Genomic DNA, 23,764 nt, shown 5'->3' with positions numbered 1-23,764 from the left:
TGTACATTTGTGTCTGTGTGTTGGACTCTGTTGCAAAGCTTACAGTACATTTCAGTGAGTTGCTGTGTGTACTGTAACCCGTGCATGCAGCAAGTGGGGGATCACTTCATGCATCTGTATTGAAGGAGAATTTGGCGGCAACTTTTGAACATGAAAAAATCACCTCAGGATAGTTTGACCTTACATTCTGTTACTCACAGCAGTGTGTGTCTTGCTGCTAGTGACATTAGCAAGGCTTTCACAGCGCTGTCCCTCAATAGATAGTTTTAGGAACATACCTGCTTCTTGTCATTCACAAGACAGACACCTTTGGCTAACATTAATAATGTATTTTATTATAAACAACCCATGTAACAGGTTCTGAATGACATGTAATACAATTGAAGCTGCGCTGCCAGCAGCAACAGTACAATGACACAACAATGTCACTAGCAGCTGAAATGTTCGGCTCTCGCCTGCTTGTTGGTGCCGCAGCTTTTTGGCGCTTTTCTCGCAAGGAGTTTCTCCCGCGCACCCCCGAGATCTTACTCGGCATCTACTGCATTCTGCGTGCTGCTTAATATGGCGAAATAGCCATTCTCGCCACCCCGCCAGCGCTTGATTTCCGGCAACAATTGCATATGCCGTTTTTCAGGTAACTCGCACACATACCGCCATCAACTGCATACTACATGCCAATCTCGCAATAAAACAGCCAAATTCAGCCTTCTCGCAAGTTACTGCATCGGCCCCTGCGCAAAGTGCAACACATCCCACTAAATAACGCATGTCTGTGATGGTATTTAATAACGTAATATTGGGATATTTCCTTTGTTTGACATGCATTCCAGAAATATGTCACATTTAATTACTATGTTTGTCTTTTATAGTGCTGACAATGCACAAAGTGTTGTACATATCATTTTGCAGGATCAACTAGTCCCTGTCCCTTAGAGCTCACAATCTAGTTGGTAAGACACAGGGAGATACAGGGATGAGCCCAAAGTCCAAAGGAGATGGCACTGGGATTCCAACCAGTTTCACCCAATTCAAAGGCATTGACATTAACAATGAACTATTACATTCATTTTAGTTCCGTTACAAAGAATGAGAGACCAGCACAATAGTATGTGACACCTTTCTCATTTAAACTAAAATAATATATTTTTGTGACATTCTTTTGTGAACAACTCTCTGTCCCTCGGGTCAAACAGTATTGCCATTTATATTGCTGCAGCACAGTGCAACCCTAATGCAAAAATAACTACACATATAGATAAATGCGTGAATGCAAACATCTTCAGTGACCATTTCTTTTGATGTCTGGTTACTGATGCTGATTGCAGATCTATAATAAACCTGTAAAGACAGGATACACCAACTGCAGCAGTGAAATCAACATGCTCCACAAAGGAAATACAGATATATAATGTACTGGGTTATTATATCCATTATTCTCATAGGGCACACACTGTGGGCCTCATGCAGAGAGCATCGTTATTGCAAAACTCGCCATTTTTTGTTCAATTTCCCTCAGAAAACGGCATAAAATGGCGAGTTGCGAAAAACGCGCCTTTTTTTTATTTCTATGTTTAAAACTCGCCTCGCGGCTGGCGAGAACCTCAATCGCGCCATTTTTAAAACTCTCCGAATGCAGAGAGGTGCGAACGGCAAGTAGCGGCTGTTCGCGCCAAAAAAAGGCGCGATTCTCGCATTTTTGCCGCGCCACGAAAATATGGCACGATGGCGCTCGCCGCCTATAGTAAAGGGGAAAAAAAAGGCGCGAATTTGTTTTTACACGTTTCTGAAGCGCGCATCTCGCCAATTTAAACTCGCCAGACGCATCCATGTTAAACATAGCAGAATTCGCACTTTTCTGCATATGGAGAATAAAACTCTCCAAAAAAGCTACTTTTTATGAAATTCGCCATTTTTAAAATTCTATGCTCTCTGCATGAGGCCCTGTGTGTTTCTCCTGTAACAATGCTACATTCATATTAGCGAATATATTTTTTTCCTACTGTCACTTTTATGTCTTAAAGTACTTATTCCCATTGTGTGTTATATTTTATGTCAAGTATATTTACTGGGGTGAAGCGCTATATAAGTAAAGATATACATACATACGTGTCATATTCATTTTAGTGATAATGAATCACACATTGGACATATCAGTAGAGTTCTTGTCTCAATCGTATTGTCTTAACAATGGTAAAATAGTTAAAAGTTCAGTGGAATTGAAAACAAATCTTTTCGGTCTCAAGATGCCTTTATTACTTTTGTTATCAGCTCCAGATGCTTGGCTGCCTGCCCATGACACAGTTTAATGTGACACGCGTCTATTGTCCCTGCCATCTCTGTGATTGGTTGCTCAGTGTGGGAAACCCTTCTAAGCTTGAGCTCCACACATTACTATGCAAAATAAAAAAGTATAACTAGGGGAGTGACTATACTACTAGCTTTATGCCATTTGGCCCATACATGAGATGATAACCTTAATGACCCATTGTACACCAGGAATGCTGCTGATAACATGGCGTAATCAATGAGAAAGGTACTTTTCTATGGCACTCTTGGAGTCAGACTATATATCTTTATGTGTAACGGTTAAGTAGAAGGTTCTATCCAAAATAGATTGTACTTGTAACAAATGCAATGTTATATTCTTGCAGTTGGGCTAACCAAACATTAAGAAGACCAAGAGACATTAAGGTCACACCTACCGAGCAGCTGAGGAAATTGCTGGACTTAACCGTCCTTCTGTACCAGAAAAAGCTGAGGAGTGACAGCTCTAGCAGCTGACAGGACATAGGTATGTGTTAAGGCATATTTGTCGCCACCAACCTGTGACATCTCTGTTTAACTCCTTCAATATCACAGTGGACTGTGAAGATGTATTATAGTATATGATGGGAAAAGTAAGTTAAATTCCATTCAGGGTTTCAAACTTGTCAGAAGCACAGTTCCACTTCATAGAATGAGCCACAGTGTATTTATATGTACAGTAGTTCATTTTTATTTGATTCGAGCATTGCTACTTTTTTTCTAAATGTGTCGATTAGTATTTAGCACCAGGTATAATATTAATTAACAGAATGATCATACGATTCACTGCCCACCTAACAGAAATAAAACGTCAAATAAGTTAAAAAATGTGGTCTGCAGAAGAGTTGCTGTATATTGTGATACCTTTTAATGCAGCAACCTGAGTATTCTTCAGAGCAGACATGAAGAGCTGTGATGGTCCATTAAAAGGTATCACAACTTACAACACATCCCTCTCTCTCCGAATAAGTAACACATATGTGTAAAAACAAGTCAGGAGAATAGTGCCTGGTGAGAAGTTACTTGCAGTGTTGGTCAGTGGTTGGAGTCCCAGACTCACTTGGAGAAATTGGAGTCCCAATAAAGGGAGGAGACCCAGACATACATATAAGACCTTCCTCACAGCTTTCTTATGGTTGTTTCAGCAACATAAATATAGGCATCCATTCTGTAAGGCACTTGTCTTTCACTTGTCCTCAGTCCCTGCTTCACTCTATTGCTAATGGTTGCTTTTTTTTAATTTGAGATTTAGCGCAAACTAATATCATGGAAAATACAAAATCTACAGAACCTGTGGCTCTTAGTAACGTTTGGGAATCAGGATCATATGCCACACTTGAGAAAAGATAATCAGTCTAGAAACACGTTGTTTGTTGGGAACACAGATATTATACACACAACATTTACAGACATTATACCGCTTTCACAAAGTTACTGTGAGTCGCACTGTTTTGGAGTTAGTTTCACTGATTTTTTTAGTATCAGATCTTGTAGATCTCAATAGAGTTTAACTGATAGAAATCAGTACTTTTTTTTTTATTAATATACCATTGGTTCATCGGTTTTGGTCCTTGAAGGCTAACATTTCTGCATTTCAGGAGTACCAAGCCCCTTCATCCTGTGAATTAAAGATTTGTTATGGATTCATATATAGCTGAGATAAAATTGCAGCAGCAATACGAATACTCACAATTTAAGAGCACCTGCAAAATATACTATTTTCCATTAACATTTCTTTAAAACAGAAAACTGAGATTATTTCATAGTGATGGATGGGATCATAGTGAAAAAGACAGAGTAAAAGCAGCCCGGAGACCTGTTTGGCCTGTTAAAGGGACACAATGGGGGATGTTTGCCTATTTTTATTTATATAGCGCCATTTATGTACGCAGATATTCACAGCAGTAATACACATGACATAATATTATAACACATAATGGGAATAAGCGCTTCAGACACGACAGTAACCTGCTTCTCTCTTACCCATGTGTTAACCACTCAAGAAATACTTTTTAATTCAATTTTTGGTCTTGGCTCCCACTGCAATTTTTCACCAGTACCTGGCTGTGCACCGTGACTTCCAATTTGGATCCTTCTCTACACATCAGTCTCAATGCGTTATGCACGCATCAGTAAGAGGACATTCCAGCAGCTACCAGTTTGTGAGTAATTCATTTTGATTGTACCCTGGCTGGGTCTCATGCTCTAGGGAAGACTCCTGGTGTTGTGTTTTAGATGAGGCCATTCAATCTGTGACCCCTTTCTTTTCACATATTACAGGTCAATATTGTCCACCCTTCAATGAGCTTTCTTATCTCATCTTACTCACTACCTACTGCTGTTTCATTAGCCCTCTTCTCAGGAACTGGGATTATTATCTATTGTCTATTATTAACCCTTCCTTACCAATTTTTTGGATGCACTGTTTTATATGGGAACTCATCTAGCTCTCATTATGCCAATGTAACAATAAGAAGGAGGGACCCTGCCCGAAGATCTTATAATCGAAGTATTAAGTGTTGCAATCTGGAGTAAAACCTGTGGACCCTGATGAAGGAGCTCTGCACCGAAACGTTGGACGCTTGGATGACTCTTCAGTCATTAAATTACCTTTTTTTGCAATACTTTGATCTCCTGAGTTTTCGGTGTACTGTCTATATACATTTATGTGTAAAATGTAATAAACTGGATGATCTGTATTCTCTTTTTTTAATGTTTTTTTCTTTTACTGTTGTAGCCATCCACAAATCAGATCATTCTATGAAGTTCTTCACTGGCTCTGCATTAATACACAGATTGAAATGGAGCTGTCGAGATATGTTCCCCCCATCCACCAAGTTCCCATGGTAGCACCATGACCCTTCTGCACATTTCTCTTCTCTGTAAGCAATAAGTGACACAATGTGAGTGCTCATTTACATGTCATTACCTAGAATCCCTGACTACAGTGGAAGCATTGTATGTGAAGAGATAATTGGGAAAGACAGGTTTGTGGATGTGCTAATAAGTTGTATTGTTATTTACTGTTCTTTCTAAGCAAAGGATTGCATCAATGGTCCTCTCAAGGCCCCCTTAGCCTTCTCAGTGTTTTGTCCATGTTACCTGTACCTAATATTGCTGGCGTTATTATACTATCTGAGAGCCTTATTTTTATTAGAGCAAATTAAAGCAGGAATTCCTGTTTTCAATTGTTTCCTAACTAGTACATGAACACAGCCAATCTGCTGTCCTCTGGCCTCCATGGACCCCAAGTCCAATATATTTGTTGATTTTTGTGGCATTTTTTTTAAACGGAAAAAAACCCCCCACAAAAAACCCACAAATATGGCTGTGGGGTCACCAATAGAAAGACACAACTTCATCTCCTTATGCAGTTGTAACTCACTATTGCCTGATAGACCTACAGTAGGCAACTTCCTGAGGCCATTGTGTCTCCGCTGGTGGAATAAGTGCACATATCAGGAACAGGGGGCATGGAGGTTGGCTCCAGGGTCCTCCTGGATCAGGTTATACAAAAAAATAAAAATAAATGATCAGCAATGACTGTTGCTTTAAACTTTGACATACATTGTGTATAGGTAAATTAAAAACAATTAAAATTATGCTCAATAATTACGGAAAATCTTTGTGCAATGGGGACATTTGAACAGATCAGGATTCAGGAAATGAAACATTCAGTTAGCTTACTTATACCTAGATCCACAACAGCATTTTAGACTTCAGGAAGGTGAGTCATACACAGCCTATACATGGCATATGTGACTTGACACTCAAGCTGAAGTAATGCTGCCAAAACAACTCTAATCAAAATACCATGGTATCGGGGCATTGCCTCTTTCTGAGCTGCAGAGCCCAGAATGCAACTACACCTAGTCCATATGCAGGCATCTTCAGAGGCATGGTAAGGGTCCTTGTACATTGGAATCACCTTCATGCTACAGTATATTTGAGCAATTGTGGTATAAAAGCTATCCATAAAACTTATTTATTTAGATGACTTGCTTAGGAAGTAACATATTTCAAGTAGAACACCCACACATGTGGCATGAAAGTGGTATTAAGTAGCATTCATTAAGTGCATTAAATCTGTAGCTACTAAATATTTGATTTGTGTATGTTCTGATCATATTTTTGCTAATCACTATATTGAGAGCATGGATAACCAGTGGATGCCCCTCCATTTCAATGATTTGTATTTTAAAAAGATAGTAGGTGCTAGGCTCTCCCATTAATATACATTGGAGTTACAGTGTTCTAAAGCTAAGCACCCTTTGAGAATCTGAGCCTGAGATGCTAAGAAAATAAATGGGTAATTTATCAAAGTAAATAGATACTAAAATGATGCATCTCTTTACTCTGTGTCTGCTTCTAAAGCAACATTATATTCTGATTTATCTTCATTCTATTATATTTTATTCACACAAACATATAATATAGAATGTACTTTATAAATGTGTGCAAAAACAAATACCAAGTAGCATCTCTTGACTTTGATAAATGATCTCCAAAGTTTAAACAGTTTTTACATAAAATGAGTGGTTTGCTAGCTAGATATTTTCAGGACCCGGATGTCTTTTGGCAAAAGCAGAAATTTCGTACACATCCTTTATTGTGTTATCATACATGTCCAGACATTAAAGGTTATGTATTAAGTTTGACTTCAGTAGACACATGTTAAACTTTTTTTCCCCCATGTGGCCGCAACAGATATAAAAAAAACAAGTTACTTACAGTGCGTGTAGTACTGATCATTTTGCCAGTGAAGATTACATCATTCCTAAAACCTAAATATCTTCTTACAAGTAAAATAAGGGTTACATAATATTTCCTGTAACTACTTTTGGAATTCCTTCATTCTTATTAATATTTTTTGTTAAATATTTTATTTTAAACTTTTTATAATGCAGATGGATTTATTAGTTGTATGGGTGCAATAAAGCAATAAACAAATGCAGAATGCAAAAATGATGTCATAAGTATCATTAACTTTACATTTTGCTGTATATTTTTATACCTGTATCCTGAACATTGTTGTCAAAATGTACCCTGGCAGAATATGGAAACGTTGGTGTATCCCTGTAAGACTTTCCATTGCTTCTTTCTTTAACTAGAAGGGGCATAGTCGTTTGCCATAAGGCACCTTCTGACACTTACAGCCCAATCAAGTCAAGGGGCTGCGTCTTCCAGTGCCAGGAGGTGTCTCATGGCAGAAGACTGCTGAGAAAGTACAGGCCCAAGTGGATGCCTTTCCACTTAGTTTTACTTCCATTTATTATATTGACAAAGTAGACCTATCTGCTAGGTTAGGGACTTGTTCCATTTTTTAAGCAATTGTGCTTTATAAATTGTCTACAATAGCTGCACAACTCTGAGACTGGAAGTTTACAAAGAGTCCAGGTCAGAGCAATAGACACTACTATTTTCTAAGCCAGGTGGAATGTGGGGACAGTTCCAATGAGTTTACCAAATTCTAATTATACTATTTCAGACACCGAAGTTACTTAGTGACTTACAAATTCAGGGACAAATTGAGTAAAGCTGCAATCCTACCAACTTTGCATATTATTATTATTATTATTATTATTTTTACAGAATTTGAACCAGGGCCTCCTCTGTAGCTGCTTTTAGCTCTGGATCCTCCCAGTCCCTGACATGTTTAGTTGCTGGTGTTAATTCCTAGACATCAAAAGATGGCTACCACAGTCGTCCAATAGGAAGTCACAGCATCTTCCCCTGATGAAGTTGCGGCATTCTATTGGCACGATGCACCCCCAAGATTTGTGGCCCATTTTAATTTTACTAAAGGGAGAGAAAACACCAATCTCCAGAGCTCAAAATAATTCAGCTCTAGAGAACCCCAGGGTTCATATTCTGTAGAAAACATGTAGGTGGAAATGCTGTTCACTTAACAAGGGAATATTTACAAGAATAAAGTATAATTGCATGTTGTTTTAAAGAACATTTCTTGTACATCTTTCTTTTCAATGATCACAATCATTTATTTATTTTGTTGACATATTTTAGTTTCTTATTTAAAGAGATATGAGCAAATTAAGGATTTGGTTTGTAAGATATATTAACAAAATATGAGATACTCTGCTGAACTACTGCTTGCATTAGAAATCTTTATGTTACATGTTATGCAATATTTGTAAATTCATATTTTGGAACATGAAGTCAAGCAGATGTAATTGTCTTCAAATAAAGGAGGAATTGTTTAAAATACTTTGAGGTGTCCTTTTGTTTTACAAATCACTATAACTGACATGTACAGTACATGCTGTACCAAATATAAAGCATAGTGATTGATGACTCATTCTATGAATAAGTTATTTTGTGAGCGTGGAAGTTTGATTTCCTCTAGATATTCCCTTTGTATGATGTCACTGTGCATTAAGCAGAGCCTTTCACTAGATTTTCCCTTTATTCTGATAGATCCTCTCACAGAGTAGAGAGGGACTAAGGCTAGCGGAAATACCTAACAAGTAGCCCCACTAAACACACCCATTAAATAGAACAACATTCTGAATTTCCAAATAAGCTGAACAACCTACCCAGTTACATTAGAAAGCTGTATACAATATATATCACTGATGAGACCCATTAAGGTCGAAACAGCTGTCTGTGGGTGGTTTTCTGGGTATGCACCTTAACCCTGGCTGTGCTCAAAGCTGTGACCATGCAGCAAGCTTAAGCCTATAGGGAACCATGTTAAAAATGGTTTTTGAAGCAAAAAGTGGCACTGCGTGCTCATTTGCTTGTCATTTCCCAGAATCCCTTGCTGCAGTGGAAGGGCTGTGTGCTGGGTGATAATGGGGAAAGGCGGGGTTGCAGACCTGCCTAAGACATGCAGATGAGCATACAGTTGTATTAACATTTGCATATATATATATATATATATACATATATACAGTATATATATAGACAGAAGGAAGCGCAAGCACCATAGCATAACTCTGTGCAAAATAAATTAAATGTTAAAAAAGAGAGAAACACCGTCTATTGGACCTGCACTTACAAGAGGGTAAAAAATACAAGCATGATAGAGAAAATCTCTGTGCAGATGACGTCACCAGATTGGAGTCGGGGTCCGGACAGCTGGGCACTTGTGGAACGGATCGTGTAGTCCATCAATTCCTGCCTAAAAGACAGATCCACCTCACGTAAAAAAAGAGCATTCCTGGCCACTAATGCTTTGGCTTGGTTGAAGACCCTCAACTTCACATTGGCCCTTCACCTCCTCCAGTCAGGGCATTATTGACTAGTAATGTTTTCAGTAATGTACATAATTAGGCAGACAGTACAGGGAGGTTAGAAAGGTGCATGAAAAAGGTAATTAAAGTAATTCAATTAAAGAAACCCTGCCCAATAGAGCCGAAAGAGCTAATCTCGCATCTATTGGGGCAATCCCGCCAGCCTGGAGGTAGCGAGATAAAATTTGCGAGTACTTCTGCCTGGTTTTGCATTTTGGACCTAAAGGAGGTGCTAAAATACAAGCAAACTGACAATATTTGCAAGATTGAGACATTTTGTCCATATGGCATGGATTTGAAGACCCAGAATGATATTGCCTTTCTCGCATGGTTTGGACATATAAGAAGGGCTTTTAGAGCACGACGACCTACATATCCGAGTGAAATGGGCTCTTCCTTAAGGACAGGCACTTCTTGCAGCAACTAGAAGGTGCCCCTAAGTATTTAAAACTAAAGAACAGAATTAAAATTCCACTGTACTACAGCATCCCATTCACTCTTACTGTGCTTTAATGAATGAGGCCCTAAGTTGTTAAATGTAGAAAGGTATGGTGCACACCCAGCATTTGGGGAGGCATTCTCACATTGCCTGGTGTCAGTAAGTAACACATTCTGGGAAACTGGCTGACTGTTGTATTGGGAATTTCTTAGCATTGCATGTGGAGAGAATTAATAGGAAATTAGCATTTGAAGAGAAACTTGCCAACACTGTCTGTTTACAGATCCTTAGCTTGTGCCCTAGTTGAGGATTTCCACACATTTGTTCTCACACTTCTGTACTTGTCTTCCTTTGATTTTTGTGTGTTCTAACAAATGTGAGGCCACTTTAGTACCTAAACCTGTCAGGATACCTGATATCTTAGACATAGTAACAACAAAATTCCTATCCTTTAATTCTTGATGATTTTTATGAAGCTCATATGATACAGATACAGTGCCATTTTCCTCACATGAAAGTGGCAGAATATATTTCTGTTGGCACTGTGCATCTAGCTGCAGTTTTTAGGAGCTTTATAAATAAGCCCATATATACTGTACTCTCCCATAAACATTAATTCACACAAGCAAGAAAAAATTGGGCCAGAGATTATATGATTTGAGAAGGAAACAATCATGGAAGTTGCTGTCTGTACAACAATTTACAAAAAACATATGTAGCCCCCTTTCCCCCGTGTCTAGGGTTACTAGGGTGCGTTACCTGTTGGGCTCACAGGAGGCCTGATCCTCTGCTGCAGGGAGCCTGGGGTGTACGTGTACCTTATATGTGTGATGACAGCTTCTCCACCTGGGAGGGATCCAAGCACAATTGGATAACCGCAGCCCAGGAACACACAAAATAGAAATGATATACACACAGTGTTATAACAGATTATTATTACTGGTACACAACTAATAACATATATATACAGGCCTCGCACGGCCGTGCCCACACAGTGCCCCACTGTCCAACCACCGCCTATACACCCAAAGTACTGAGGTGCCCTGGGCACCTAACCACCCGGTGTTCCCAGGAGCCGAACCCACCCCAAAGTGTGCGGTAGGGCTAACCACAGAATGTGTGTGAACGTTGGTGCACTTGTAGGGCGTGATACCTGCCGGGTGTTCCAGCACCCGGATACTGCCAACTATTGACAAGACCAGTCTGATCCCACATCATCGTCGTCAGTGAAGGCGTCCGCCTCTGCGTGGGGTGGACTCCTGCTGGAGTGTCCCACCTGAAGAGAGTCTTTGTCTTGCGGTGGTGGTCTGGTCCCAGACCACAGGCCACAAGTCTCTGCGCAGCATCTCTGACACTATAAGCTAATGGGGAAAGGTCCCTATCTTAGGGGCCTTTCCCTACAGTACCAACAAGCTGATAGGGACTTAGGACCTGCCTTGGACCTAAGGGGGCAAACTAAGCATAGCTTCCTGGACACTACTTGCTCTGTTCTGCTCCCCCTTCCGACTGAAGCGTGGCTACCAGCGCGCCAAATGTATTTCTCCTGACTAACCAGCAATTCTCCCCGGCCATGCGGAGGTTAAGGGGGGGGGGGAACCAAGGGGACCTGGCTATACATATAAAGCACTGTGGCCCATGTTTAGTAAACTGTTTATTCCATATGACACCTTCTAGCACTGGAAGACTAGTTGAGCGCCCTGCGGTAGAAGTGATCCATCCCACAGGGAAATTTAGGGTCAGACCCCTCTCTGTTCAGCAATGTTCAGTTGCCCCAAGCTCATGCCCCTCCCCTTCGCTGAACAATTTGTGCAGAATCCCCCCAAACTTGACCTGATCCCCCATATGCGCAACAACTCACACAAACACCCCCACCGCTCCTTATCAACTTGGGCCGACCCCCCTGCTAAACTAATTGGGTCCTGGGAAAGCTGTTGGCTTAGTACCCATTGCAATTGTAACAACTGGTTTTGTTTATAGCAGTTTGTGTTTTTCCCTATTATATACAAATGTTATTTTAATAACTTTACTTAAAATCCTCTGAGCGATTCTCTGGCACAGAGAACCTAGGGCAAATGGGTAAATTTTATTAGCAGAGATAGCATGCGATTAATTTATAGTGTTAGCATTTTATTTTGTACTTGCTGCGATAACCATTTAATTGAAAAACATGACATTTCTTCCTAGATGTACAGTAGGTGCAACGTTTGAATGAAATCTCATGTCTCTACTGCAGAATCCATGCAGCCTGCACAGATCTTTCCAGCAATTATATCACATTCCCACCTTTCTGTTATATCCCTCGGTCCAGATGTTTTGTTGTAATTGTTGTCATAGTTTAATGAGGCACACTTCTATTGTCCCAGTAATCTCTGGGATTGGTTATTTAGTGAGGGAAACTGGCAAGTAGAAGACTCTACATATTCTGATTTACCATGCGCTATGTCTAAATGCATAAGTAAATATTTCTGCACTCTTTTTATCACTTCGTTCCATGGGAAAGGCTACAAATATAACATCAAATAATTTTTGGTTCTTAATACTGAGTGCAATATAATAGTTAATATAGATACTTAGTTTTGACCGTCTACTTTGCTAAATATAGTAGAACTAGCTGATATACCCGGCGTTGCCCGGGATTGCAGGGGCAGGGTGCGTAAAGGGTGGGTGGGAAGGGGGGGTGCGTGAAGGGCGGGGTGGGTGCGGGGGGTGAAGGGCAGGGAGGGGGCAGGGGGTGAAGGGCAGGGGTAGGGGGTGAAGGCCATGAGTAGGGGTGGGGGGTGAAGGGCAGGGGTAGGGGGTGGGGGGTGAAGGGCAGGGTAGGTGGTGAAGGGTAGGGGGTGGGGGTGAAGGGCAGGGGTAGGGCATGGGGGGTGAAGGGCAGGGGGGTGAAGGGCAGGGGTAGAGGGAGAGAACGGCAGGGGTGGGGGGAGTGAAGGGCAGGGGTAGGGGGGTTGAAGGGCAGGGGTAGGGGGGGTGAAGGGCAGGGGTAGGGGGGGGTGAAGGGCAGGGGTAGGGGGGGTGAAGGGCAGGGGTAGGGGGGGTGAAGGGCATGGGGTGGGGGGTGAAGGGCAGGGGGTGGGGGGGGGTGAAGGGCAGGGGGTGGGGGGGGGGTGAAGGGCAGGGGTAGGGGGGTGAAGGGCAGGGGTAGGTGAAGGGCAGGGGTAGGTGAAGGGCAGGAGTAGAGGGGGGTGAAGGGCAGGGGTAGGGGTGAAAGTGAGGCACAAATTGGTGGCAGGAGTAAAATGTCCCTCTCCACACACACACACGACGGGAGTGAGAGGTGGTGGAGAGTGGGAGTGGCGCAGATCCGAGTAGGCTGCTTGGCCCCCCAGCACCCGGGGAGGTAGCGACGGGGAGGTAAGGGAGTGCCTGGGAGGTAACTGAGTGTTGGCGGCTGGGTTAGGAGGGCCGTGCCGTGCTTCCCCTCCGTCCAGGAGCCGGTTGAGAGCGAGGGGGGATCAGCCTGAAGTTGGCGGCTGTGGCAGGAGGGCCGCGCCGCGCTTCCCCTCCATCCGGGAGCCGGTGCAGGGTGGCGCACGTGATGGGGGGGGGGGGGAAGGGGGGGAGAGAGTGAGAGTGAGAGTGTGTGTGTGTGTGTGTGTGTCCCCTTTGGCCCGTCACTCCGCCTCAGGCCAATGAGAGGTGTGCGGGGGCGGGCAGGCCAAGGGAGCCATCTCATTGGCCTGAGGCGGAGTGACGGGCCAAAGGTCCAATGTGATTGCCCCTAGGGACAGGGAGACACAGGACAGACAGACAGACAGGCATACAACGGTTTGAGAAATATATATATATATAGATACATTGTGGCAGCCCATCTGTAATCTTTAATATACAAACAAGAAAATATGAACACTCTTTTTTTTAAGGTTATTTTATTCAGTTCCAAGACCTTTGTTGTTCACAAAAATACATTGTCAAACGTCAAATGAATCACTATACCGTTACAAGTAGCTTTATAATAGTTCTTACAAATATTGCAGGCAATAAAAGCATATAAAAATAGATCACATTTCATAGGAATACATCTACTTATTTTACAAATATATGTGTTGATAACACATCCCATATCTGTTGAAAATTTCTACAAAGATTGCAGAGCACACCTTACAGATATGTGTTAAGGACTCACTGATAATGCATACAATTATTTAATAAATCAATAAACTATTCAGCATTTATTGGGAATACCCACATACACTGAAATCTATCAAATCACTATACAATTCACACTCATTGAAAGTCAATATTATCCGGTGTAAACATGACACTAAATAGGCAGCTTGTAACAAGCTTTACTTTTATGTACTCAGTACAGAATAGGGCTAACAGTGTTAAAGTTACTGTAACTGTATTATATTGTGAAAAATAAAGGCATCTTAGTCACCTCCTGAATAGTAATAGGTGCAACTCTTATCACATTTGAGCTAACATGATTCAGTACATCACCTTCATGGAAGGCATAACATACAGTAGTAACCTGCATTCAAATACAATAGTATTAATGCTACATCCTTTAGGAATGCACCAACAAGCATAGGTGAAAACAGCTGCACAGACACAGTATTATTTAGAAAAGAGATAATATAGTCAAAATATCAACAGTTTTTTGTATATAAAACATACATATTCACAAGGTGACATTATATAATAAGAATATATATTTTTTCTAAAGTATTACTGTGCATTTGGTGTTGTACTTAAAGCTTTGCAGACAGAATGAGTCCTTGTTGTCCAACAAATATAGTTTTCAACCATCAGTACAAGGTCTACAAACAGTAGAAAATCCTGCATTACCATGGTCTCCACATGGCTTTGGTGTTCTTCTGAGCTGTCTGTTTAGCAGAGTTTTGATAGCAAGATAGTAAGGCGGGATATTCACTCACTGATCTAGCTTGAGGCCCATAGATATTAGTAAATAGCTTCACCTGACTCTCTGTCTGTTTATGCAGGGAGAGGAAGTGAAAGAAGTCCTGGAGACATCTGGAGTGACCTTCTCTGTAGGTTTGGTTGGATGGTGGTGCAGCTATAGAAGAAAGAAAAAAACCCGATTAAACTTGTATTACACTTAATATTGTACTTTGGCTTTTGTTTTAAGAGAATCAGCTCCCCTGTTTTACAACCAGACACCACAGGACACTTACGTTTCTCAGCCATGTGCTGCTGCAGGAAGCTAACTGTCATCTCCAGGATATCAGCTTTCTCTGGTTTGGATGGAAGTTCATGTTTCTGAAACTCTTTCTCCAGTAAGGTCTTGAGCTGCTCAATGCTGCTGTTAATACGATCTCTCCTCATCTTCTCAATCACAGGCTTCCTCATCTGGAGAAGAAAACATGAAGTCATTAGAATTTCCCATGTGCTTTTACAGTGAGTTATTGTACTCCAGGATAGGTAGCAAAAAAGGATGTGAAGAGCTTTCCAATCTACAAAAGCCCCATTCATCATGTGAAGTAGGGATATTTGCGGCTTGGAAAGTTGAATGTGCATCACAACCCATTACTCATTACTCAATACTCATTTTGCTGTTACCCCAATAAATTAATTGCAAAGAATATTTTTTCCCCCATGGCTCCTGGAGTTTAGCACTATAAACAGAAAGCAATTCCTACCTTTCTTATTCCTTTTGACTTGCTGTTATCAGCACCCTGTATCCTGATGTTACAAGGAGCCATCCCGCACAGTCAGTGAGTAGCAGCTGGTTTACTGGAAGTATCCTCTGATATCTAATCCAAGTGATATGCAGCTAGTGAAGCAAACCCTCCCCTCTTTATACCCCTCACTCTGCATAATAATGTGTGAGGCTCTAGCTCTGCAGAGTTTCCCACACTCATCAGCCAATCAGGGACACTGCAGGCACAATGGAAGTGTGTCACATTCAAAGGTGGCAACAAGGGACAACCGAGCATCTGGAGCCTGTAATGCAGATGGGGATATGGTGGGGGTGGGCTATTAAAGAGTTGAAAGTGTGGGAAAGACCTCTTTCAAGATTGCCTATTGAATTGTGTACAACAAAAAGGAAAGTGCTGAAAGCGCTACTGCTTACAAACAATATGTGTGGTGACCACTAGTGACTAAATATAATCAAAAAGTGTACAGAGTACTTATACATATAAGCAAGGCTGCCTGATAAAAAACTGACCCAACAAGATCAGGGAAACATACATATAACAAATACAAACTGGCATACAACTAGTTTGGCATAGGATTTGGAGGACTTGGATATTTGGATGGGTATCAATGTGCATCCCAAATGTTAAATGGGAGTCAACTCATATGCCAAAGTATTTAAAACTAGTAACAGGAGTTAGGGTGGTGTTAGCATTGGTTCTGATCTGGAGCTCAGTCATTGGAAGCTTTAGAAATTTAGCCTTGGTCCCAAATACTATTGTTACAGTCTTGTCAGTGTTTAAAAACAGTTTGTTTTCGGAAATCCAATTTTCAAGTCTCAAAAAGTCAGATTGATGTATGTGTTCAAGGTCGGAGAGGCTAGAGCTTTGTGCATATGATTGTGTCATCTGCATACATGTATATTAAAGCTCCCTTACAAGCTGCAGAAAGATCATTGTTCAACACAGAGAAGAGAACGGACCCAGAACAGAGCCTTGCAGGACACCACAGGTGATATCCAAGGTGTTGGAATTAGAGCCTGAGATGGACACATGTTGGGATCTACCTGATAGGTAGGACTGAAACCAGTTTAAACCATGCTTCCCTATTCCAGAGCACTGGAGTTTGTTAAGCAAGATAACATGATCAACAGTATCAAAAGCCTTTGCAAAATGTAGGAATATTGCACCAGTGAGTTGTCCCCGTTCCATTCCACACTGGATTTCATTACAAACTTTTAGCAGGGTAGTGACGGTGGAGTGTTTGGAGCAAAAGCCAGATTGGAATTGGCTAGGGAAATTTGTCTTGGTATAGTAATCGCTTAATTGGGAGTAAACACATTTTTCCATGACTTTGGATAGTATTGGGAGAAGAGAGATTGGCCTGTAGCTTGAGACAGTGTTTTTGTCCCCACTTTTGAAGATTGGGACAACTCTGGCAGTTTTCCAGGTCTTAGGTGTTGGAGAATTCTACAAACTGCCATGTATTGCTCATATGCAGAATTTCTGGTGCAAATACATTATTATTATTCTGTATTCATTATATGTGTATATAGTGTGAGCATACAGACAATTTACAGAAGATTGTAAAATAATGGGGTCAAAGGATTCAGTGAAATAATGTTCTGCATATGCTGTTAAAGGGCCATAGGGCACTGCCATGCAAGGGCTCATTTTTCAGAAGGTGTCTAAGTGTGTGCGTGTGCAGACAGGTACAATCTAATAGCAAAACAGAGCAACCAACTATTCAATCAATAAAAAAAAATCCCCAATTCTGCTTTTCAGAGGTTTACCACCTGTTGACACGGTGGGCAGAGACCAATAATTGCAATATCCATATCTACTAAGCATGTGATAAAAATACATTTATTCAAATGCCAGGTCGACCAATAACTGTCTGCAGAACTGCACCGATAGAGTGCAGTTTTGAGGAAGATACTTTCAAATCTACATGTAGTTTTAATGTTTTCTGGGGGACTACAAACATATTGTTCTATGGCATAAAAAAAAAACATTGAAAATGTTTAATGCCTAGCATATACGCATATTTTATTCGTATATCCATGCACTCAGCTTTGTGATGCCTGATTGCATTTCTCTATATGTACATTTCTATGCATTAAGCATTTTATACATATTTAAAAAAAAGGTTCAAAAGGGACTTTGATGCATACCTATAGTGAGAGGCATGTGCCTATGTGATAAAGTGTGCTTCACATGTTAGTGTGAGCTCATTAGCTAAAGCATCAAAGAACACGGCATCCATGTGAGCTGTGGTTGAAAGCAAATCGGAAAAATATCTGACAAAAACACAGTCGAAAACTTGAGTACAATGTGAAATTGAACCTTTGTGAAGCCAATTATTTTCTCCCTAATTAACACTTTTGGACAAGTAATATCATACATTTAAATTACTTCTTAAACATAATAATTGGCTCATTGTTCATAATATGTAGAAAAAACATTTCAGCATTACAATTTGTCAAACACATTTTTGGAAATCCACATTGCACATGTAGTATACTATAATATAATCTATAAGTATAATAATATATAATATAATAAAAAATCTATTTTATGTAGAATTCAAGGGTGTGCTGGGCTGCAGAAAATGTAGTAAACACATTTTAGCACTTGGAAAAGGGCAATCAAAAACTCTGGGAAATACATTATTTACACCCAATAAGATCTATAAAGACTCAAACTCTGCCCACATATAACATACATAACAACAAAAGCTTGGCTACATAGGCTGCATATATAAAGAGAGGAGATCTGCAGACAGCTACAGTGTTTGTACATGTTCCATTCTGCTTCTGTTATTATATAGTTACATGTTGCTAAATGTTATAATTTGCAACGACCCAAAGGGTATTGTTACTGTTAGAAATTACTTAATCCTTGTTCAAAATGTAATGAATGTGTGCACTTATTTGATAGTAACGGAATAGTGATTACTAGAGGGGCACATTTTTGGGCCGGTTCCTTTGGTCAGTAGATTTCTGCGGATCAAGCTAAGAAAGGGCGACTCGTGTTTTGCGGATTTTTATTATTATTACCTATACACTGCACGGATTCCGCAACCTGTGGACGGATTTGTAGAATCCAATCTACGGGTTCAACAATCGTAAGAATCCGTCAACGGATTGTATCCAATGGCGGATTTTGATGAATTCGCACAAATGAAAAAGCCGTTCATGGATTTGACACCGCGAAACAGATTTTGGGGGGAAATTGATAGAAAATCCGGAAAACGGATTAGGACGGATTCGCCCATCTCTAGTTATTACTCTAGGATGGACCCCTGCTCCACAGGTTGGGCCCAGGAGGAGAAGACCATGGGAAAGTGATGGGGGAAGAGAGAAAGGAGAGGGGAGAGGAAAGAGAAAGAAAGAAAGAGAGAGAAGGGGGGAGAGAAGGGGACAAGTGAGGTGGAGTGAGTGAGAGGGAGAAGGGGGAGAGGAAGAGGGGATAAGGAGGGAAGAGATAGAGGGGGTAGAGAGATAGGGAGAATGAGAGTGAGCGAAAGTGAGAGAGTGAAAAAGAGTGAGAGGGGGAATGGGGGAATGAGGGGGAGTGTGTGAGAGTGAAAGGAGAGGGAAGAGAAAGAAAGAGGAGAAGAGAGAGAGAGAAGGGGGAGAGAGAGAAGGGGACAAGAGAGGTGGAGTGAGAGGGAGAAAGGGGAGAGGAAGAGGGGATAAGGAGGGAAGAGATGGAGGGGGAAGAGAGACAGGGGAAAGAGAGTGAGAGTGAGAGAGAGTGTGGGGGGGGGTATGGGTGAGAGTGGGAGTGAGGGAATGAGGGGGAGTGTGTAAGAGAGAAAGGGGTTTGTGTGTGTGTGAGAAGGGTTTATTTATTCAGTTTTCTTTCATTTTAACCAAGAACAAAGGAAACCTGCAATTTGTATCCCCAAACAAGCCCCACCAAAATACAAAAGATTCACAAATACAATAACAAATTACAGGATTGTTCCACCTCTGTGTGTGTGTGTGTGTGTGTGTGTGTGTGTGTGTGTGTGTGTGTGTGTGTGTGTGTGTGTGTGTGTGTGTGTGTGTGTGTGTATAGTGTGTGTATATACTTGTCTACTAAATGTGACATGTCATTTAACTCTTTCATTTTGTATAGAAGTATAAAGAGGGAACTGAACTAAATGATTCCAGTAGTATTTTATTTGAAAGCATATTTAAAACATATCTGTATTTCTTTTGGAAAGGTAACTAACAACCCCACGAATATGTCCTAGATGAAGGCACCACCCTTATTTGTATACACTGCGTACAAAAGTGTGCGATGCCCACAGGCAGGGGTTAGGGAACAATGGAAGTGTGTCTCACTGAGCTGTGAGACAGAACCATGGAACAGTTGGAGAAGGGGCCACACAAAAGACCAATCAGAAAGTAGGATGTCAGGATGTGGGAAAAAAGATCTACAAACTTTCAATAAATGTGACTTATGTTATGTTTTAACACTTTTAACACTTTTAAGTCAAATGAGTTATGTAGTAACATTTAAGTCCATTGGATTTAATGCCATACAGTTGTAATGCACACATATAAGGACAGATGAATGCAGTTGTAATTCGGAATACGTATTCCATAGTCATTAAAGTACTATGTTATCATTTATAAAACTAGCACCATTGTAGAATGTGATAACATGATCCATTGTGTAACAATAAAAGATAAGACACTTGCCAATAGTATACAGTAGGTTAATGGCTTTTATAAAACAAAATTGGTACTGTACCTATAAAGGTTTTTTAATGAGGTAATTTTACAAAGAACATTAGACGAAAATGTACTCTGCTAAGAACCAGCTGCTAAAAAAGTTTGTTAATTAATTTTGTAGCACAAATAAGAATCGTGGACAGTACTTTTAATAATTAGCTTGTTCACGTTACCCTGGGTATATACCAGTTCAACATTTCCAAAACTGTTTAAGGAAGCTTTGCATGCTTGATGCTTAGTCTTTGAATGTAGCATAGAAGTGTCCTCTGGCTGATTTCATTCACAAGAATATGTTTCCCGGTCCACGGCTCCCAAAATGTTCATAAGGCACCAATATGAACACCAGTAGCATCAAACCAAAAGAAGAATTCTGACTGATACAGTACCACGCAATCTTTGGACCTTAAACGTGTAGTTAAGTTTATTTGACCATGTACAGGTACGTGTTTATGTTTATTGTTATAGAGCCATCCTGGCATGCACAGCTGGGAAGGCCCTTACTAAATCTAGCAAATATAATGATAATGTAATATCCAACAGTGTTTGTCCATTGTAATATGTTATGTGTTTAAGGAATAGTGAGTGGGGCTATGGTGACGTATGGACATGGATACAATCATTAGTTGTGTTTTCTGTAAGGATAATGATTTATTGCATTTACCAGGTGTAAAATGCTATAGTTCAGTGAAAAGTTGAACTGGTCATTTTGCTCTTTAATGCAACATTGGTCCTATGTGCATGTTATACATATAGGTTATCTTTCCTAAGCACTTATACATCCTCCACTACATTAAGCAATTATATTTCTACCACTTCTATACATTCTTACTTAAATCAAAGTTAAACAAGAACCTTTTTTATATTTATTGCAAATGGTTTTTTTTCACTTTCAAGGCAATTTTGTTTTCACACATTGTCATAACAATACATTGCATTCTGAAACGGACATGCATTATGATACATTTTAGACTTATTGTAGACCAGACAGTAATAATGTATTTTACTCAACGACAATTCCAACATATATTGAAGCTGTTCCAATATACTTATATAGTTTAACATTATACATACAAATATTGTAGACTAGATATACATTACACAGTTTACTATGTATTTTACACTCTTCTGTTTCCTATAAATATTGCAGACCATTAATAACTATAGGTTTCAATATTTTAGACTCATTGAGGTTGAAAATCATCAGGTGCACTTTCACCTGTCACCCAAGAAGCAGATGTTACTTGTTACACCTGGTGTAACAAGATTTGATGTTATGAACTTAGTACAAAATGTCTGTTACAATTACCTTTTATACAAATATTGTATATACTAACTAGGAGCATTATGTTCCATCTATTGAATCAGTAACAAATGCATCTCACCATATATCACTGGAACAAAGCATCATATGACATGATTCTTGGGAGGCACTTGGTACTGTCATGTTTTCCTAGTGTCAGTAGCATAATGCAGCATCCCACATTAATGCAACAAGAATGTTTGCTTAAAATATTTTAAATAGTTCCTACAAATATCATAGGTGATATAGTCCCTACTCACTGAAGTTTATAATCATGTTTAATAGACCTGCCTCTATCAAGCAGCTTGAAATCAAGCCATTTACTTGCAATGTACACAGTACAAATAATCTAGTTGTAAGACATCTGTAATACCTTTTTGAATGATACGTCTATTACAGAGTGTCTCATACTGCACCTCATGGCTAATAATTCAGTACATTTCCTTCTTGGAAGGCATAATATATGATAAAGTTCTACCAGCTAGGACTACCTGGCGATCTATGCACTAAAGAGCATATTGTAGCTACACATATTTAAAACGTACAGTATGTTCTAAGTACAATTTAACAATAGTGGTATTTGCTCATCTGAATTGTGCTTTGCTAATATGCAACATGTATATTCTAGTAAGATCATTACAATTACATTGTTCCATGTGCAAGTTCACAATGTGTTTTATCTTTGAATCAAAACGTTTTGTCATTATAATAAGGCCCTTCGTTTAGGTTATAACCAACAATATTTTAAGACATATAAACAACACATGCAGTATGTGAAAAGGACACTCGGTGTTCCAGAAGAAAAGTTCATACAGAAGAGTCTGCATTACCAAGGTCTCCACGGGACTTTTGTGCTCTTCTGGGCTGTTTGTTTGGTATGGGGTTGGCAGGAGGACAGTACAGAAGGACGCATAACCTCTGAATCACACAATGGTCCATTAATATTTCTCAGCAACTTCTCCTGTGCCTCTGTCTGTTTATGCAGGAAGAGGAAGTGAAGGGAGTCCTGGAGACATCTGGAGTGACCTTCTCTGTGGGTTTGGTTGGGTGATGGTGCAGCTATAAGAGAAGAAAACAGAAAACAATTAGATGTGAATTACAATTAAAATTGTACTTTGGCGTTTGTACCAAGAGGTATAAAGCAGCGCCTCTCTTTTAGAACCAGACACCACAGGACACTTACATTTCTCAGCCATGTGCTGCTGCAGGAAGCTCACTGTCATCTCCAGGATATCAGCTTTCTCTGGTTTGGATGGAAGTTCATGTTTCTGAAACTCTTTCTCCAGTAAGGTCTTGAGCTGCTCAATGCTGCTGTTAATACGATCTCTCCTCATCTTCTCAATCACAGGCTTCCTCATCTGGAGAAGAAAACATGAAGTCATTAGAATGTGAACCTCCGATGTGCTATTTCAATCATTGTACTGTATGAAAGATGGCTTCATCTTAAGAAAAGACCTCTTGGTTTGTAAGGGGGACATCATGCTGCTCCAATAAAACACCGCCTAACCAGGATATTTCACGTCTAATAAAATTACCGGAGATCTGCACTACAAACTATAGTATATATATTGGGTAAAGCCTACCTTTCTTATCTGCTTTGACTTGCTGTTATCAGCACCCTGCATCCTGATGTTGCAAGGAGCCATCCCGCACAGTCAGTGAGTAGCGGCTGGTTTACTGGAAGTATCCTCTGATATCTGATCCAAGTGATATGCAGCTAGTGAAGCAAACCCTCCCCTCTTTATACCCCTCACTCTGCATAATAATGTGTGAGGCTCTAGCTCTGCAGAGTTTCCCACACTCATCAGCCAATCAGGGACACTGCAGGTACAATGGAAGTGTGTCACATTCAAAGGTGGCAACAAGGGACAGCCGAGCATCTGGAGCTTGTAATGACAGAGGATAATAAGATGGGGGCTTGAAAGGGGTTGAAAGTGTGGGAAAGATCTTCTTAGTGAAATATTTGTAACCCATTCAGTGAAAGAGAGGTCTCTAGCACCAGCCACATGGGTTAAACTTCACCACTGACTATAAAGTTAGCAATTCAATGAAGAATAATCAAATGTTTCTCTAACAGTTCAGAAGCAGATCACGTAATCACCCGCACTGAGCATCAGTTACATTCATGTATGATTGAT

General features: G+C 40.4%; 2 protein-coding genes and 1 long non-coding RNA gene across 3 annotated transcripts; 1 reads left to right on the top strand and 2 right to left on the bottom strand.

Moving 5' to 3' along the window:
* The first annotated feature begins 2,655 nt into the window (after positions 1–2,655).
* On the top strand, positions 2,656–8,444 carry LOC142496508 (uncharacterized). Its single transcript, XR_012802024.1, has 3 exons — positions 2,656–2,791; positions 4,362–4,466; positions 5,042–8,444. It is a non-coding gene; the product is annotated as an uncharacterized LOC142496508 (long non-coding RNA).
* A 5,437-nt stretch (positions 8,445–13,881) lies between these two features.
* Positions 13,882–15,726, bottom strand: LOC142497338 (transcription factor HES-5-like). Its single transcript, XM_075604993.1, has 3 exons — positions 15,603–15,726; positions 15,138–15,312; positions 13,882–15,019 (listed from the first exon to the last, which is right to left on the bottom strand). The coding sequence occupies exons 1-3, from the start codon at positions 15,663–15,665 to the stop codon at positions 14,787–14,789; spliced, it is 471 nt and encodes a 156-aa protein (XP_075461108.1). The 5' UTR covers positions 15,666–15,726; the 3' UTR covers positions 13,882–14,786.
* A 5,131-nt stretch (positions 15,727–20,857) lies between these two features.
* Positions 20,858–23,328, bottom strand: LOC142497337 (transcription factor HES-5-like). Its single transcript, XM_075604992.1, has 3 exons — positions 23,210–23,328; positions 22,810–22,984; positions 20,858–22,685 (listed from the first exon to the last, which is right to left on the bottom strand). Exons 1-3 carry the CDS (start codon positions 23,270–23,272, stop codon positions 22,453–22,455), a joined length of 471 nt encoding a protein of 156 aa, XP_075461107.1. The 5' UTR covers positions 23,273–23,328; the 3' UTR covers positions 20,858–22,452.
* Positions 23,329–23,764: the final 436 nt, after the last annotated feature.

The sequence above is a fragment of the Ascaphus truei genome, chromosome 6 (assembly GCF_040206685.1).
Source record: "Ascaphus truei isolate aAscTru1 chromosome 6, aAscTru1.hap1, whole genome shotgun sequence".
In the NCBI taxonomy this organism is placed as follows: domain Eukaryota; kingdom Metazoa; phylum Chordata; class Amphibia; order Anura; family Ascaphidae; genus Ascaphus; species Ascaphus truei.
The sequence above is the reverse complement of the archived record's forward strand: the minus strand, read 5'-3'. Positions and strand labels throughout refer to the sequence as shown.

What these genes read in the sequence shown, in the direction of transcription:
- LOC142497337 (XM_075604992.1), bottom strand. Translation starts at nt 23,272, where the DNA reads ATGGCTCCTTGCAACATCAGGATGCAGGGTGCTGATAACAGCAAGTCA. An exon ending in AGTCAAAGCAGATAAGAAAG is followed by an intron (nt 22,985 to 23,209) that starts GTAGGCTTTACC and finishes TTTCTTCTCCAG; the next exon opens with ATGAGGAAGCCTGTGATTGA. An exon ending in GCAGCACATGGCTGAGAAAT is followed by an intron (nt 22,686 to 22,809) that starts GTAAGTGTCCTG and finishes CTTCTCTTATAG; the next exon opens with CTGCACCATCACCCAACCAA.
- LOC142497338 (XM_075604993.1), bottom strand. Translation starts at nt 15,665, where the DNA reads ATGGCTCCTTGTAACATCAGGATACAGGGTGCTGATAACAGCAAGTCA. An exon ending in AGTCAAAAGGAATAAGAAAG is followed by an intron (nt 15,313 to 15,602) that starts GTAGGAATTGCT and finishes TTTCTTCTCCAG; the next exon opens with ATGAGGAAGCCTGTGATTGA. An exon ending in GCAGCACATGGCTGAGAAAC is followed by an intron (nt 15,020 to 15,137) that starts GTAAGTGTCCTG and finishes TTTCTTCTATAG; the next exon opens with CTGCACCACCATCCAACCAA.